This window comes from Chiroxiphia lanceolata, chromosome 20 (assembly GCF_009829145.1).
Source record: "Chiroxiphia lanceolata isolate bChiLan1 chromosome 20, bChiLan1.pri, whole genome shotgun sequence".
In the NCBI taxonomy this organism is placed as follows: Eukaryota; Metazoa; Chordata; class Aves; order Passeriformes; family Pipridae; genus Chiroxiphia; species Chiroxiphia lanceolata.
Window position 1 is genome coordinate 5,087,021 of NC_045656.1, and position 12,412 is coordinate 5,099,432.

General features: G+C 47.4%; 1 protein-coding gene across 1 annotated transcript; it reads left to right on the forward strand.

The window, feature by feature from the left end:
* The first annotated feature begins 3,749 nt into the window (after positions 1 to 3,749).
* PRKRIP1 (PRKR interacting protein 1) lies at positions 3,750 to 12,174 on the forward strand. Its single transcript, XM_032707881.1, has 6 exons — positions 3,750 to 3,900; positions 4,873 to 4,951; positions 6,106 to 6,206; positions 6,947 to 7,032; positions 8,692 to 8,759; positions 11,037 to 12,174. Exons 1-6 carry the CDS (start codon positions 3,781 to 3,783, stop codon positions 11,150 to 11,152), a joined length of 570 nt encoding a protein of 189 aa, XP_032563772.1. The 5' UTR covers positions 3,750 to 3,780; the 3' UTR covers positions 11,153 to 12,174.
* The last annotated feature ends 238 nt before the right edge of the window (positions 12,175 to 12,412 follow it).

Sequence of the window (12,412 nt, forward strand, 5' to 3'; positions counted from 1 at the left end):
TGGAAAACATCCCTTCCTTTCCTTTCATAGGATTCCTGGGAGGCAGGGGCAGGATGCAGCAGCCCTTTGCATCTAACACAGAGATCTGGTAGTGAAATGAGGGGAAGGCAACCTCAGTGTGTGGGCTGGGCTGGATTCCATGCCAGCAGTGCCCTCTGCCCAGGGCTGGAACAGGACTGGTCTACAGGGATGCTGGACTAGTCTGGAGGGATGTTGAAGTGATCTGTGGGATGCTGGCTCTGAGCTGTGCCCGGCAGAGACTGTGAACAGGACAAAAATGCAAAGGGATTTCAGCAGCGCAGCCGCCCACGTTTCACGTGGGTGTTGGAGCTCCACAGCTGCTCCTGCCTGACGTGCAGGGTCTGTCTCAGCAAAGGCTTGCAGTGCTTCCAGAAAGATCCCTTTGGTAGGAAAACTCCTCAGAAACACAGTTGAGCTTTGATACAGATCAGGGAGCTGGGTTTTGTTGTTTGGTTTGCACTGACCTATGAAAACACTTCCCTGTTCTAATGCAAATCCCGTGACCCCAGTAAGCCCAGTTCTGCCCAGATCCCAACCCAGCACTCTGATTTCGTGGGCTTTGTATTTTGATGAAATACTTTCTATTTTTGAATGACCCAGTAACAGGCTTGCCCCCCCTCCTTGGATAATATATTTTAAAAGTAATACGTGCGTAACACATCAAGAGTCTGCACCAATTCCCTAGACATGTAGGTTCAGAGTGAGATGCTCCCAGGTCTCTTTCCCCATGGTTTGTGTGGGCTCTGTTGGATGACAGGCAGCTGCCTGTTTGTTTCCCAGGGCTGTGAGCTGTCACTGGCACAAGCCAGGCTTTGGGCAAGTGAATCCAGCTGCCCAGCTGCTCCTTTGCAGCCCGTGGGGAGTGGAAGGCAGCTCATTACTCACACCCATGACAATTTAGGGGTTAGGAAGCTAAACCTTCCTGTGCTCTGCTCAGGACTAAACAGAGAGGAAACTCAATCAGTCTACATTTCTGCTTCTAAAAAACATTCTGCAGTGACTGAGTAGGGACCAGGGGCATGTACCTGCCCCCGCCTCTGCAATGGCACTGGTGTTTCCTTGGCGAGGCTGAGTCCAGCCTGGCACTGTAAGGTTTCTGTCCTGGTGGGTTGAAGAGGACCCAAGGCTGGGAGAGCCGTAGGCACAGGAGCTGAGGAGCTGGCAGACAGCATGGGGGAAGCTGTTTGCATTGCTCCAGCCAGGGCTGAGACTGCAAGGATGCCTTCCAGGACCAGCGGCCAGCTGGGAACTCAGCCAGCACTAAATTCACACCATTCTTTTACAAATCAGGTTGGTAAGACAAACACGAGGCACAAACTAGTGTGATTTCCATAGCAACCTCAGTGAGGGTTGAAAAGTCTTTTGTAAACATAGGGCTGAACCTGAGGATCAGCTCCGGTTTTCTCCACTGAAGGGGGAAGAGAATGGGGGCTTAATAGATTCAGGTCATATAAATGAACTATAAATCTCAGAAGGAGCCATTCCCAACCTCTCCATTCCCCTTTCTGTCGCCCTCTCCACATGCACAGCACGAAGCTGTCTGAAACCCAGAGCCCAACTTCTCGGCTCCAGCTTATCTCCATAAACTACACAAAGGTTTATGCCCCTCTTCCATTGCAGCTGACCTTTAGTAGCTAATTCTCTGACGCACGCACAGCCCGAGCACATGCCATGCCATTTCTGTAGGGCCACAGCGACTTGAAAAGAAATTTGGCTTGCAGAGGAACCTGATCGCAGCCAGCTCCGGCTCCTCTTCCCCACTCATGGCTTCCTGCAGCCCCGTCAGTCATGCATGGATTTGAGTGTACAATCCCTCAGCTCGTCCAAGCACTGCTCCCGCAAAGCCCAGATGTGAATATGGATGCGGATAGTGCAGCATCCCCCGCCTTCTACCTGCCCACATCTCGGCATCTCCCAGTGCCCGGCAAGGCCGTGCCGTGGGGAATGGCACTGCCATTCATCACTGTCAGCAGACAAAGCCCGCGGGCAGCGCTGGTTAATTACCAAAGTGACACGAACAGATGGTGCAGGCAGCCTGCCACCGAGGCACTGGGAAGTCCCGTATCGCTTACGCCGTCACGGGGAAAGGATTTGGCAGGGCTGAGGGTGCCGGTGAAAAACACACTGAATTTTCACCCTCCTCGGGGCTCAGCTGAGCCCGGAGCCTGGTTGGAGCATGGCAGATGCCAGAGCTGCCTCGCTAATGGGTCCTGCTGGGGACAGACTGCACTCGCTGCAGCCTGGAGAACGTGCTTGGGGGGGACAGAGGAAATCAGAGCTTTGCAGGGAGCGGGAAGCACAGCTACAGCTGGGACATGGGAGAAGTGACGCAGGGAATAACGTATCTCTGAGTGTGTACATGAGTATCTGAAGGAGGGGTCAGAGGATGAAGCCGGGTGTTCCTCAGTGGTGCCGAGCAGTAGGATGAGAGCACAAGCAGAGACTGGAGCACAAGCAGTTCCACCTGAACATGAGATGTCAGCCTGCTGGAGTGAGTCCATGGGAGGCCACCAAGATGTGTAGAGGGATGGAGCAGCTCTCCTGTGAGGAAAGGCTGAGAGAATTGGGGTTATTCAGCCTGGAAAAGAGGCTTCAGGGTGACTCAACTGTGGCCTTGCATTACCTGAAGGGAGCCAACAAGAAAGATAGAGAGGGACTTTTCACAAGGACATGTAGTGACAGGACAAGGGGGAATGGCTTCACACTGACAGAGGGCAGGGTTAGATGGGACATTGAGAAGAAATTATTCCCTGTGAAGGTAGTGAGGCACTGGCACGGGCTGCCCAGACAAGCTATGGCTGCCCCATCCCTGGAAGTGTTCAAGACCAGGTTGGATGGGGCTTGGAGCAACCCAGGCTAGTGGAAGGTGTCCCTGCCCATGGCAGAGGGGTGGAACGAGATGAGCTTTAACGTTTCTTCCAACCCAAACCATTGTGCAATTCTATGAGGAAGAACTTCTTCACTGTGTGGGTGATGGAGCACTGGCAAAGACTGCATAGCAAGGGTGTGGGGGTCTCCCTCAAAAGCCATCTGGACACAGCCCTGAGTGCCAAGCTCAGGGGATGGTGCTGGAGCCCGGAGTTGGAATGAGTGACCTTAGTGGTCCCTTCTGAGCCAAACCATCTTTCTGTGACTCTGTGCCCTCACAGAATCACGTTGAGGGTGGCAGAGCACTGGAACAGGTGCCCAGGGAGGGCGTGGAGTCTCCCTCTCCGGAGACATCCTAAACCCATGTGGACACGTTCCTGTGTCACCTGCTCTGGGTGACTCTGCCTTGGCAGGGGGTTGGACTGGATGATCTCTAGAGGCCCCTTCCAACCTTACAATTCCTTGATTCTGTGAATTATCGTTCTGTGACTCTGCGCCTTCGGCCCCCAGGCTGCAGGGCATGGACATCAGGAGGAATTTCTTCACAGAAGGGGTTGTCAGGCATTGGAACGGGGCTGCTCAAGGAGGTGGCGGAGTCACCGTCCCTGGTGGTGTTTAAGGAAAGGACTGGACCTGGCACTGGGTGCTCCGGTGTGGTTGGCAGGGTGGTGTTCAGTCACAGGTTGGACTCCATGTATTTTACAGCTTAATTCATTCAGTGATTCTGTGACTCTACAACTGTTCGCGGTGAGGGCCCCGCGAAGCCCTTCCCGCCCGCCCCCGCCCCCCCCATGGTCCCCTCACGGGCCCTCAGCCAGACCCGCCATGACGGGCGGGGGAGCGTCGCGCGCCGTGACGTCACGGGGGGCGGGGCGCAGCCAGGTCTGGAACATGGCGGCGCCCTCGGCCCCGCGGCCGCCCCGGCCCCGCAAGGAGCCGCAGCCGCTCGTCATCCCCCGGAGCGCGGCCGAGGAGCAGCGCCTCCGCCTCGAGCGCCTCATGAGGAACCCGGTGAGGGCGGCGGGGCCGAGAGGGGGGAGGAGGGACAACGAGACCCCCCCACACCCGGGGTCCGTGAGGGGAGAGGGACACCGAGACCCCCCCACTGCACCTGCAGGGTCCGTGAGGGGAGAGGGGCCGGCACGGCCACCCCGGGGTCTGTGAGGAGAGAGGGGCCGGCCTCCCCTTCCTTCTTCCCGGTTCCATGAGGGGAGACAGATTGACACCCCCCGCCCCTTTCTCCTCTCTAGGTCCTTGAGGGGAGAGGGACCGACACCCGCCCCGCACACCGGCTTGTCATGATGGGAGAGGGAATTTTCTGGGGTGCTGTGAGGGGAGAGACCCTTCTCTGGGGACCCAGGGGGAGGACTGGCCCCTCAGCGCTCTGCCCACTGGCCTTTGCTCTGCCCACTGTTTTTAATGACCCCAGTTCCTCTAACTGGGTGTTTCGATCCTTTCCCGAGGAGGTGTTTGCCAGGAGGATACTTCCAGCCGTGCCCTGTGTGTGGTGGAGCAGCTGAGATGTCCCTGCACCGCGTTCTTCCTCTGACCTTGCACCATGTGTTCTCCCTCCCCTGCTCTTTCCTGTCCTCTAGATCTGGCATGGAAGGTGCACAAATGCCTTTCATCACTTCCCAGACTACTGGTAGTGGGAGTAGACTCAGCTCCTGTGAGTGCTTGGAGGTGCTGACATGCTTCCACCTGGTTTCCATACTGAAAAGAAGCACAGACATTCCTAATCCTCCCGGGGTTTGTTGACCTGCAGGCCTGAATGTGAGGGACAGAGAGGATCCCTTCTGATTCTCCTCTTCTGCCTGCTCCTGGTCCCTGTGCATGAAGAAATGGCTGCAGCTGTGCTCCTTCTGAGATCTGTCAGCTGATGGAAGAGGCTGTTGTCAGACATGTCCCGCCTTTCAACAATGTGTTAAAATTGCAGACTTTGCTCCTAGAAGATACTGATGGCTGGTTGGTTTGTTCTTGCAGGAAAAGACTGTACCAATCCCTGAAAAACTGAACGAATGGGCACCGCGACCTCCCCCGGAGTTCGTTAGAGACGTGATGGGTAAAGATGCTGTTCTTCAGATATCTCCGGGGTCAGCCACATTTAACTCAGAAAAGCGTTTAACAGGGGAGGACAGGGATGGTTTTTCAGTTGCTCGTTTTGCTGGAGGAAAGAGGTGTGAAATGTGCTTCGAGAGTTGCTTTTTCGAGTTTTATTTGGTTCTTGGGTCCCGCTTTTCTGCCGGTAGTCAGGATGCAAAGTGAACAAAGCCCGTGGCACTGCAGCACGTGGGCTGCCTGCAGTTTAATAAGCTGCTGCTCTGGTGATGACAAGTAAATGATGATAAGTAAATCTGTCTTTCCCACTGATCTGAGAGTGCTCTGGAAGCTTACAGTTATGAAGCCCTTCTTGTGGCTGCTCTGAGCCTGGATCTCAGGCACGTGCAGCAGGTATGGTTTTGTGTGGTCAGGCAGGGAGCTGGCAGCTGTGCAAGGAACCTGACCTAAATACTCTGCTTATACTTTACTTTTACCTGCAGGGATTAAATACAGTAATTGTGGTATAAACTGTGTCTGCATGTGGAAGTTCTGTCTTTCTTTGGGACCTTCATCCTTCCTAGAGGTTGACTTGTTCTTATCTCAGAATAATTGATCTTGGACTGAAGTTTTTATATGCTTTGGAATAAACTCTTCTGCCTATTGGAATTCCCTCATGGCTTTTTCAAATAGCTTTGCCGTGTGCTTGAGTCAAACTGTCTTGTTTTTCTGGGAGCACCTGACATGCTGGGATTCTGCTGGTATCAAGAGCACCCGTGTTGCAGCCCCAGCTGCTGTGTTTTAATTATGTGTCTTATTTGAGGCTTGTATTCCTGTGCTTTGCCTCGAGAAATGGCTCAGCAGAGAGAGGAAGAGAATGGAGAGTGATGTTGAAAGCTCCTGGGAGGCTTCAACATGCAGGCTGATGCCAGGAAGAGAGAGCTGTGGGCATTTCATTTGTGAAGAAACAGTCAGAAACCGTCAGTGGTATCTGTCTTGTGTGGGAAAGTACAATATGGGGTTTATCTTCTTTCTGTTGACCTTTATTTTTTTGTGTGAGATGCTGAAAATCAGTCAGAAGCAGCTTCAGTAGGATGTTTTAGCTCATCTCTAGCTGTAGTTATTTGTGAGAATCCGTACACATTCTTTCCTAGCAGATTTACCCCTTCTTTGCTGCAGGTTCCAGTGCTGGAGCTGGGAGCGGGGAGTTCCACGTGTACCGGCATCTCCGGCGCCGAGAGTACCAGAGGCAAGATTTCATGGATGCCATGGCTGAGAAGGTCAGCACAACCCTTATAGTTCTCTCACCCCGCTGCAAATCTGTGTTTTCTTTGAAAGTCATGTACAAATAATCCCATTCTGAGCCACCCCTTGTCAGAGGAGTCTGTAGGAGTGTGTGATACGTGGCGTCTGTGTCAGTACTGAAACATTTGGTGCTTTGTGTCAGACATGCTCCATCTCCTGTGTTCCCTGGGGTCCTAGCACACAGTAAGACACGTGAGTGTGTGTGTTCTCAGGTTGGCTTGAAAATGCTTTAAAACTAGAAATCCCTTATATTATCACCGTCTTGCCTAGAGAGAATCAAGGCAAGTGCCTGTGAACGGAGTTCAGATGTTTCTTTTAAGGCTTGGTCAAGTAGAATGGCCTCTCTTTCAGACAACATTGTTGTTATACTGTCTCTTGGCCGAGTCCTTTGATCCATATGTTAATGTTTATGTCTCCAATTATTCACTTGTTTTTACTGAAACATTCATTAGGGCAAAAGCCCAGCCTTCCTCACCTGTTCTGGTGAGGATTCCTCCCTCAGAAGGTTTCAATGTTTGGCTCAGGGCATAGGTTAAAAGTGCTGTCTGTACAGCAGTCATCCCTAGGACATGGCTTTGTATAAAGAAGCCAGGCAAAATCTGGCAGAGCTCCCTTCTGTATTTTGCTAAAAGATTTCTCCCTAAAAGGACATGACTTTTAAAAGAAGTATTTTAATTTAGATTGTGACCAAAGTATGACATGTGATCAATTACAGCAAAGACTAGATGAGGAATTCCAGAAGAAACTGGAGAGGAATAAGATGATTGCAGAAGAGCAAACAGCAAAACGCAGAAGGAAGCGGTAAGGGCAGATTTTTCCCAGGAGGCTTGACATGGAAACCCTCACACCCTGTGCCTCATCTGTAGCTGCATGCTTTGGATAAACACTGTCATTCTGTGTCTGCATCTATCAGCTGGGAAGTCTGGCTGTGGAAATTAAATTTGTCAGTGTCATTGTCTGGTTTTTAAAGGTAGCTGTAAACCTGACAGGCTTTGCTGGCGTGGTTTCTTCTCCATGTCATCACTGGCAGGATAACTTGGGACTGGTTGAGCAGCTTTTGCTGACTCTGTGGTCTTGACTGCAGCGTGCCTTACTGCATATTTGTTGGAACAGTGTCAGGAAAGGTTTGTGTTTATATCTGGCTTAAATGAACATCTGAATCGCTTGATACCAAGCAGCTTCAGTGCAAAACTGTGTGCTGCTTAGTGGATAGGCCACTTCTGCCTGCAGGTCAAGTCTAGTAGGTTAAATGAAAATATTAAAAAATATTAAATCCACCTTGCTCTTAAATTCTAGACACAGTGAAACAGTTACAAGATTGATGCTCTCAAGAAGGAGCCTGAACATCGTAGTGCATTGATACAGGAATTTAAATCCCACTGTCTTTATGCCCCACACATTTCAGAAACAGCAGGGTATCATGGCCCAGCTCTTTCACAGTCTGACCCTGAGCAGCCTCTCCCTTGCTGCTTTGCATCCTGTGGCTGAGAGCTGCTGTGGAAAGGCCTGTGCAAAGTGACTCACTGCCATATTAACACAAAAGCGCTCAACACAAACACTGTTGCCATCTTAGTTTAATTTAATGTGGTCCAACAGATGGCCACCAAGTCAGATCTGGCCTGCTGCCTCTTCTCTGGCTGAGAGGGAGAACAACTGTTCCAACAGCAGATGCTGCCTAAACACTAACACCTCCTTGTCCCCCTTCTATGGTCTAATGGTGCAGGACCCAAGTGGTTTTGCCCTGTAGGAGCCCCTCTGATCTCCCTCACCACCTTTCTCTTCTATCCTGACCTAACACTACCTGGCTCTCTGTTTCAAGAGAATTCACTTATGGTGGTGAGAGAGGAACATGAATCCCAGGCTGCTCTGCCTGTGTCTGACATTAACTTGCCTGATTGCCTTTTCTGGGCAAACAAAACTGGGTTCTATGAACAGACTTTCCCTCTTACTCCTACTGTTGTTCCAAGGACCCAGTATCCCGAGGAAGTACAGCCAAAGAGGAAGGTCAAAGCATACTGCACTATTTTTTTTTAATTTTTTTTTTTTCAACTAAAGTATATGTTACTGGTGATATTTTTTTCCCAATGTTCAGTCCCAGCAGTCTGGGTTTTGACACCATATTCTCTTTTTGTTCATTAGCCTAGGTAGCTAAAATATAGGAGCAGTTTCATTTTTGTTCCATCTGTGTTCTTGGAGATTATTGTGTATCATATAGTTTGGGTTGCAGTGGCATCATGGAAGACTTTTAAAAGATCCATTAGACTAAAAAAAAAACATAGAAAAGTTTCTGTTGATCGTGTGCTAAGTTTGTTCTTGCTGAATTTTCAGTTAAGGCCAAATTTAAATTGAACTTCTCTTCTGAAATCAGGTTTTCTAATATGTCGTTTATCAGTGTATGAATGTTCAGAAGCTTTACAAATGTAGGATTTGTCACAGGTTTTTTTTTCCTTTGCTTTATAGCCAGAAGTTAAAAGAGAAGAAGCTGCAAGCTAAGAAAAATAAACTTGAACAAAAGAAGCAGGAAAAAGGTCAGTGAAATTTAGTTTTCTTTCCTCAAGACTCAATTTTTTCCAACCCCCCCCCCAAGCATTCTCAATACATGGATTGAAGCCTGAGCCTTAAGCTTGTTATTTTAGCTAATGTTTCAAAATCCTCTTTGAAAGCCATCTATGTTGAGATTTAATCTTACAAATAACTTGGCTGTTTGTGAATATTTTCCCTTTATTAGGGGAAATTTTGGACAGCAAACATTGGAATCCGATTTGGTTGTTTTGTGGATGTTTTGCCCCAGCTATTCCAACAAACTGCAGATTTAGAACATCATCTGCTCAAAAAGGCAGTATTGTTCAAGGCTGTGCTTTTCTCTTATGTATATTTTGAATGCTTATGGAGAAAACAGGTGGAAAAAAATGCACAGCTTGGGCAGCAAGAAACTGAGTTATGATTGTGAGTGTAAGAAGTTGAGCCACCTTGGTGCCATCTGTTCCACATGACTATTTTATTTGCATAGAAATAAACATGGAAAACCTGACTGCCTCTGTCCTCCTGCAGTGTTGAAATTAATGTTCAGCAACGTCAGTGTAACTGTTTGCTCAAACTTTTGCACATTGTTGCTTCTTTTCAGTGAGTTTATTTTAGCTTACTCCTTCAAATAGTTGTCCTTTGTGGATTAGCTCACTAACTTCAGTCATTCTTAAAGTTACAGCAGTTGCTGGTAATTCTGCTGGAACAGTGACTTGTCTGACAGTTCTACCTTAATTCTGCTTTGCTTTTCAGAATTGGATCTGTTTCAGCTGAACCATTGCCAGCCTCCCATGTAAACACGGGAGGACAAATTACTTGTTAGGTTAATTTTACTTGTGACAGCAAGTGAATGTAGCAGAGTAGGTTTTTTTGGTGTTTTGTTTTTGTTCTGTTTTTTTTTTTTTTTTTTAAGCTAGTCATTTATGACTTGTAACTAGGAGGAGGATTTAAGTATGACTCAACATACTTTTGTTCATTTTGAGTGAACAAAACAGAATACCCATCCCTTTAGGGAGTGGCTGGGAGAGAGGAGAGCTGGATCAGCTGCCGTGTACCAGTTGTGGGGCTGGAGTGGTTTTGTTTGGCACAAGTTCCTGAAAGAATCCAAACTCCCCTGTCTTTATTACATTTTTAACTCTTTACAGTTTGTGGTTCTCTATGTAAAATAATAATAATAATAGTAGTAGTAATAACAATGATAATAATACCTGTAGAGACAGAAGCCCCTGATAGCCATCTCTAGTCTACTGAGAACAGTCTTTTCTTTTTCTAGTTTTGTGTGCCCTGGTTGAGATCTGAATTTTCCCAAATTAATTGAAGTGCATTTGTTGTATGTAGCAGGCAAGCATTTATCTTCCGTTTTGAATGAATGAATAAAACCTCTGAATTGCCATCTTTCACCTTTGTTGTAGTAAATACATTCACAATAAGGGTTGGCAGCTAATTAGGTCAGCTGTTAAAGTTACATTATTGTACAAACCCCTAAGACAAAATGAAAGTTCAGAACTTCACCACGCGGTGGCATCAGACCACTGAGCCTAAATCCTGCCTGTAACTGGTCAGGACATGAGCTTGACTGGGCCTGAGCAACAGTAAAGAGTAGGAAAAGTCAGATTCAGGTCCCACTTGATGCTGTACCTCATTTTCATGATTGGTTATTTAAATTCTAGTAAGTGTTTTCTGGTCTTTTAGCAGGCCTCACGAGTTTTCTGTGACCCTTGTTAACCTTAGGCATATCTTAATGGGTTCCTGTACTTGCAGTATAGCAAACAGTCTGTAAAAGTTTATGGCACCCTGTGGAGTTTCTGTGACCTTAGATAGGTGTAGGAATATACTCAGTCTTGTCCACGGCTTCCCAGTGCTCTGTAACAGTACTCTGTGATCCTTGAAGGTTAATGCCAACCTGCAGAGGTTGGGAATGAGATAATCCATCATCCCCGGTGTTTGACTACCTCTGTTTGAAGAAATAATGTTCTATAGGAGGTGGACTTGGTAACATTGGAGGTAAGGGAATATTTCTCCAAGGGGGAATTTGATATTCTGAGCTCCCCGTCGCTCGGTAGAATGAATATAATCTGATACCTGTTTCCTGACTACCTGGGACTACTTAGTTGTGAGATATTTAACAAGGAAGACACAGGGGAATATGTTATCCACCCCTGCTAATTAGCATGACCTAATAATACGTGTTTCCTTAGCACCTGGGACTGTTTTGTTGTGAAATACTTGAGAAGGAAGACAGGTGGGAACACCTTATGGATTCACCCTGTTTGTGTTTGTAGAACCAGATCAATCCCAAGAGCGAGGCAGCAGCGAGGATGACGAAGAGGACAGCAAGGAGGAGGAAGAGAAGGAAGATGATGCTGAAGAGCCAAGTTTTGTGATGGGAAGAGGATGAGGCCTTTCAGGGACAGCTGGAAGCACTGTTCATTGCTTTATATCCAGGAGCATGAAAGCCTTTCATCTCAGCCAAGCAGAACCCATTGGCCGTACGTTACATCTGCTTAACGGGGCATGGCCTTCACGTCACAGGCCCGAGAGATAATGATAGAGAAATGCCAAATAAGAGATTTTTTTCTTAATTGCCTGTATAACTGCTGTGCAGTCTGCTCTAAGTTTGCTCTAAAGAGTCAGCCATAAGTCTCTGTGACCCTGGAGTTCTTTCTAACGTGGCCCAGAGTGTTTTTCTGTCTGAAAGCTAAAACATATCCATTACCATTTAAGGGAAATATTACTGTGAAGGCTACGTATTCTACTTATGGCGGAGCTGGTAGCAGTGGGATACATGAGTCTAAGGGAAGAGTTTAACCTGAAGTAGAAATGTGGTCTGTAGCCAGACTCTCCTGCACTGTGAGTGTTCTGAATTTGGGGTTTTGTATGGGGTCATCTCTAACCCAAAGAAATCAGTTTATGTTGCTAGACAAGTTCTATAGATTTTTAATCGGGATCCCTTTTTTATTGCTAAAACTTTTCCCTATTGCTTTTCTTCCATGTTTTTTAAATTAATAAAAGGGATGTGTTGGATTGTTCTGTCTTCTATTTTATTTTTTAAGAGGATTTCAGTAGAATAAAGAGATGCTTGCAGGGCTGCAGGAAAGGACAAAAAGATCAAGTGATTTGGCACACATGAAAATATGGAAAAGGTGTTAGCTGCATGTCACTTACTTTTTGCTTTTGGCTTGGAACAATGTATTTTCCCAAAGATTATGTCTGTAAAGCCTCCAAATCCTGTGGCAGAAAGGCTTGGAATGGAATCATTCTGCTTGTGTTACAGCTTCATGTAATGACACCTGCCTTTCTCTCTGCTTGAGCTCTCTGCTTTGCACTTTGGATTCCCCAGGAGGAATGATAACATCTATATATACATTTACTTACCGGTGCTTAAATGAAAAGCATATGCAGTGGTGGTTTTACTTGTAACTTTGATTGTTGTCTTTTCAGTGTATCTTTAATTAGAAGTGCCTGCTGGCTTTCAGACATGCTCATCCCAGAGCCTTGCATCCAGAATGTGGTGCTACTTCTTCTCAAGCCTTGGTTAATGCCAAATTATTTTAAGCAAAAACAGTAAAAAGGGAGAATCTCTTTTTAGATTTATCCTTTGTTGAGCAGTGCTGCCAGAAATCCTGCATTTTGTCTGAGCTGGCTTTATGTAATGGCT

Coding starts and splice junctions, on each gene's coding strand:
- PRKRIP1 (XM_032707881.1), top strand. CDS start 3,781: ATGGCGGCGCCCTCGGCCCCGCGGCCGCCCCGGCCCCGCAAGGAGCCG. Junction 3,901..4,872: donor AGCGCCTCATGAGGAACCCG/GTGAGGGCGGCG, acceptor TTGTTCTTGCAG/GAAAAGACTGTACCAATCCC. Junction 4,952..6,105: donor GTTCGTTAGAGACGTGATGG/GTAAAGATGCTG, acceptor TCTTTGCTGCAG/GTTCCAGTGCTGGAGCTGGG.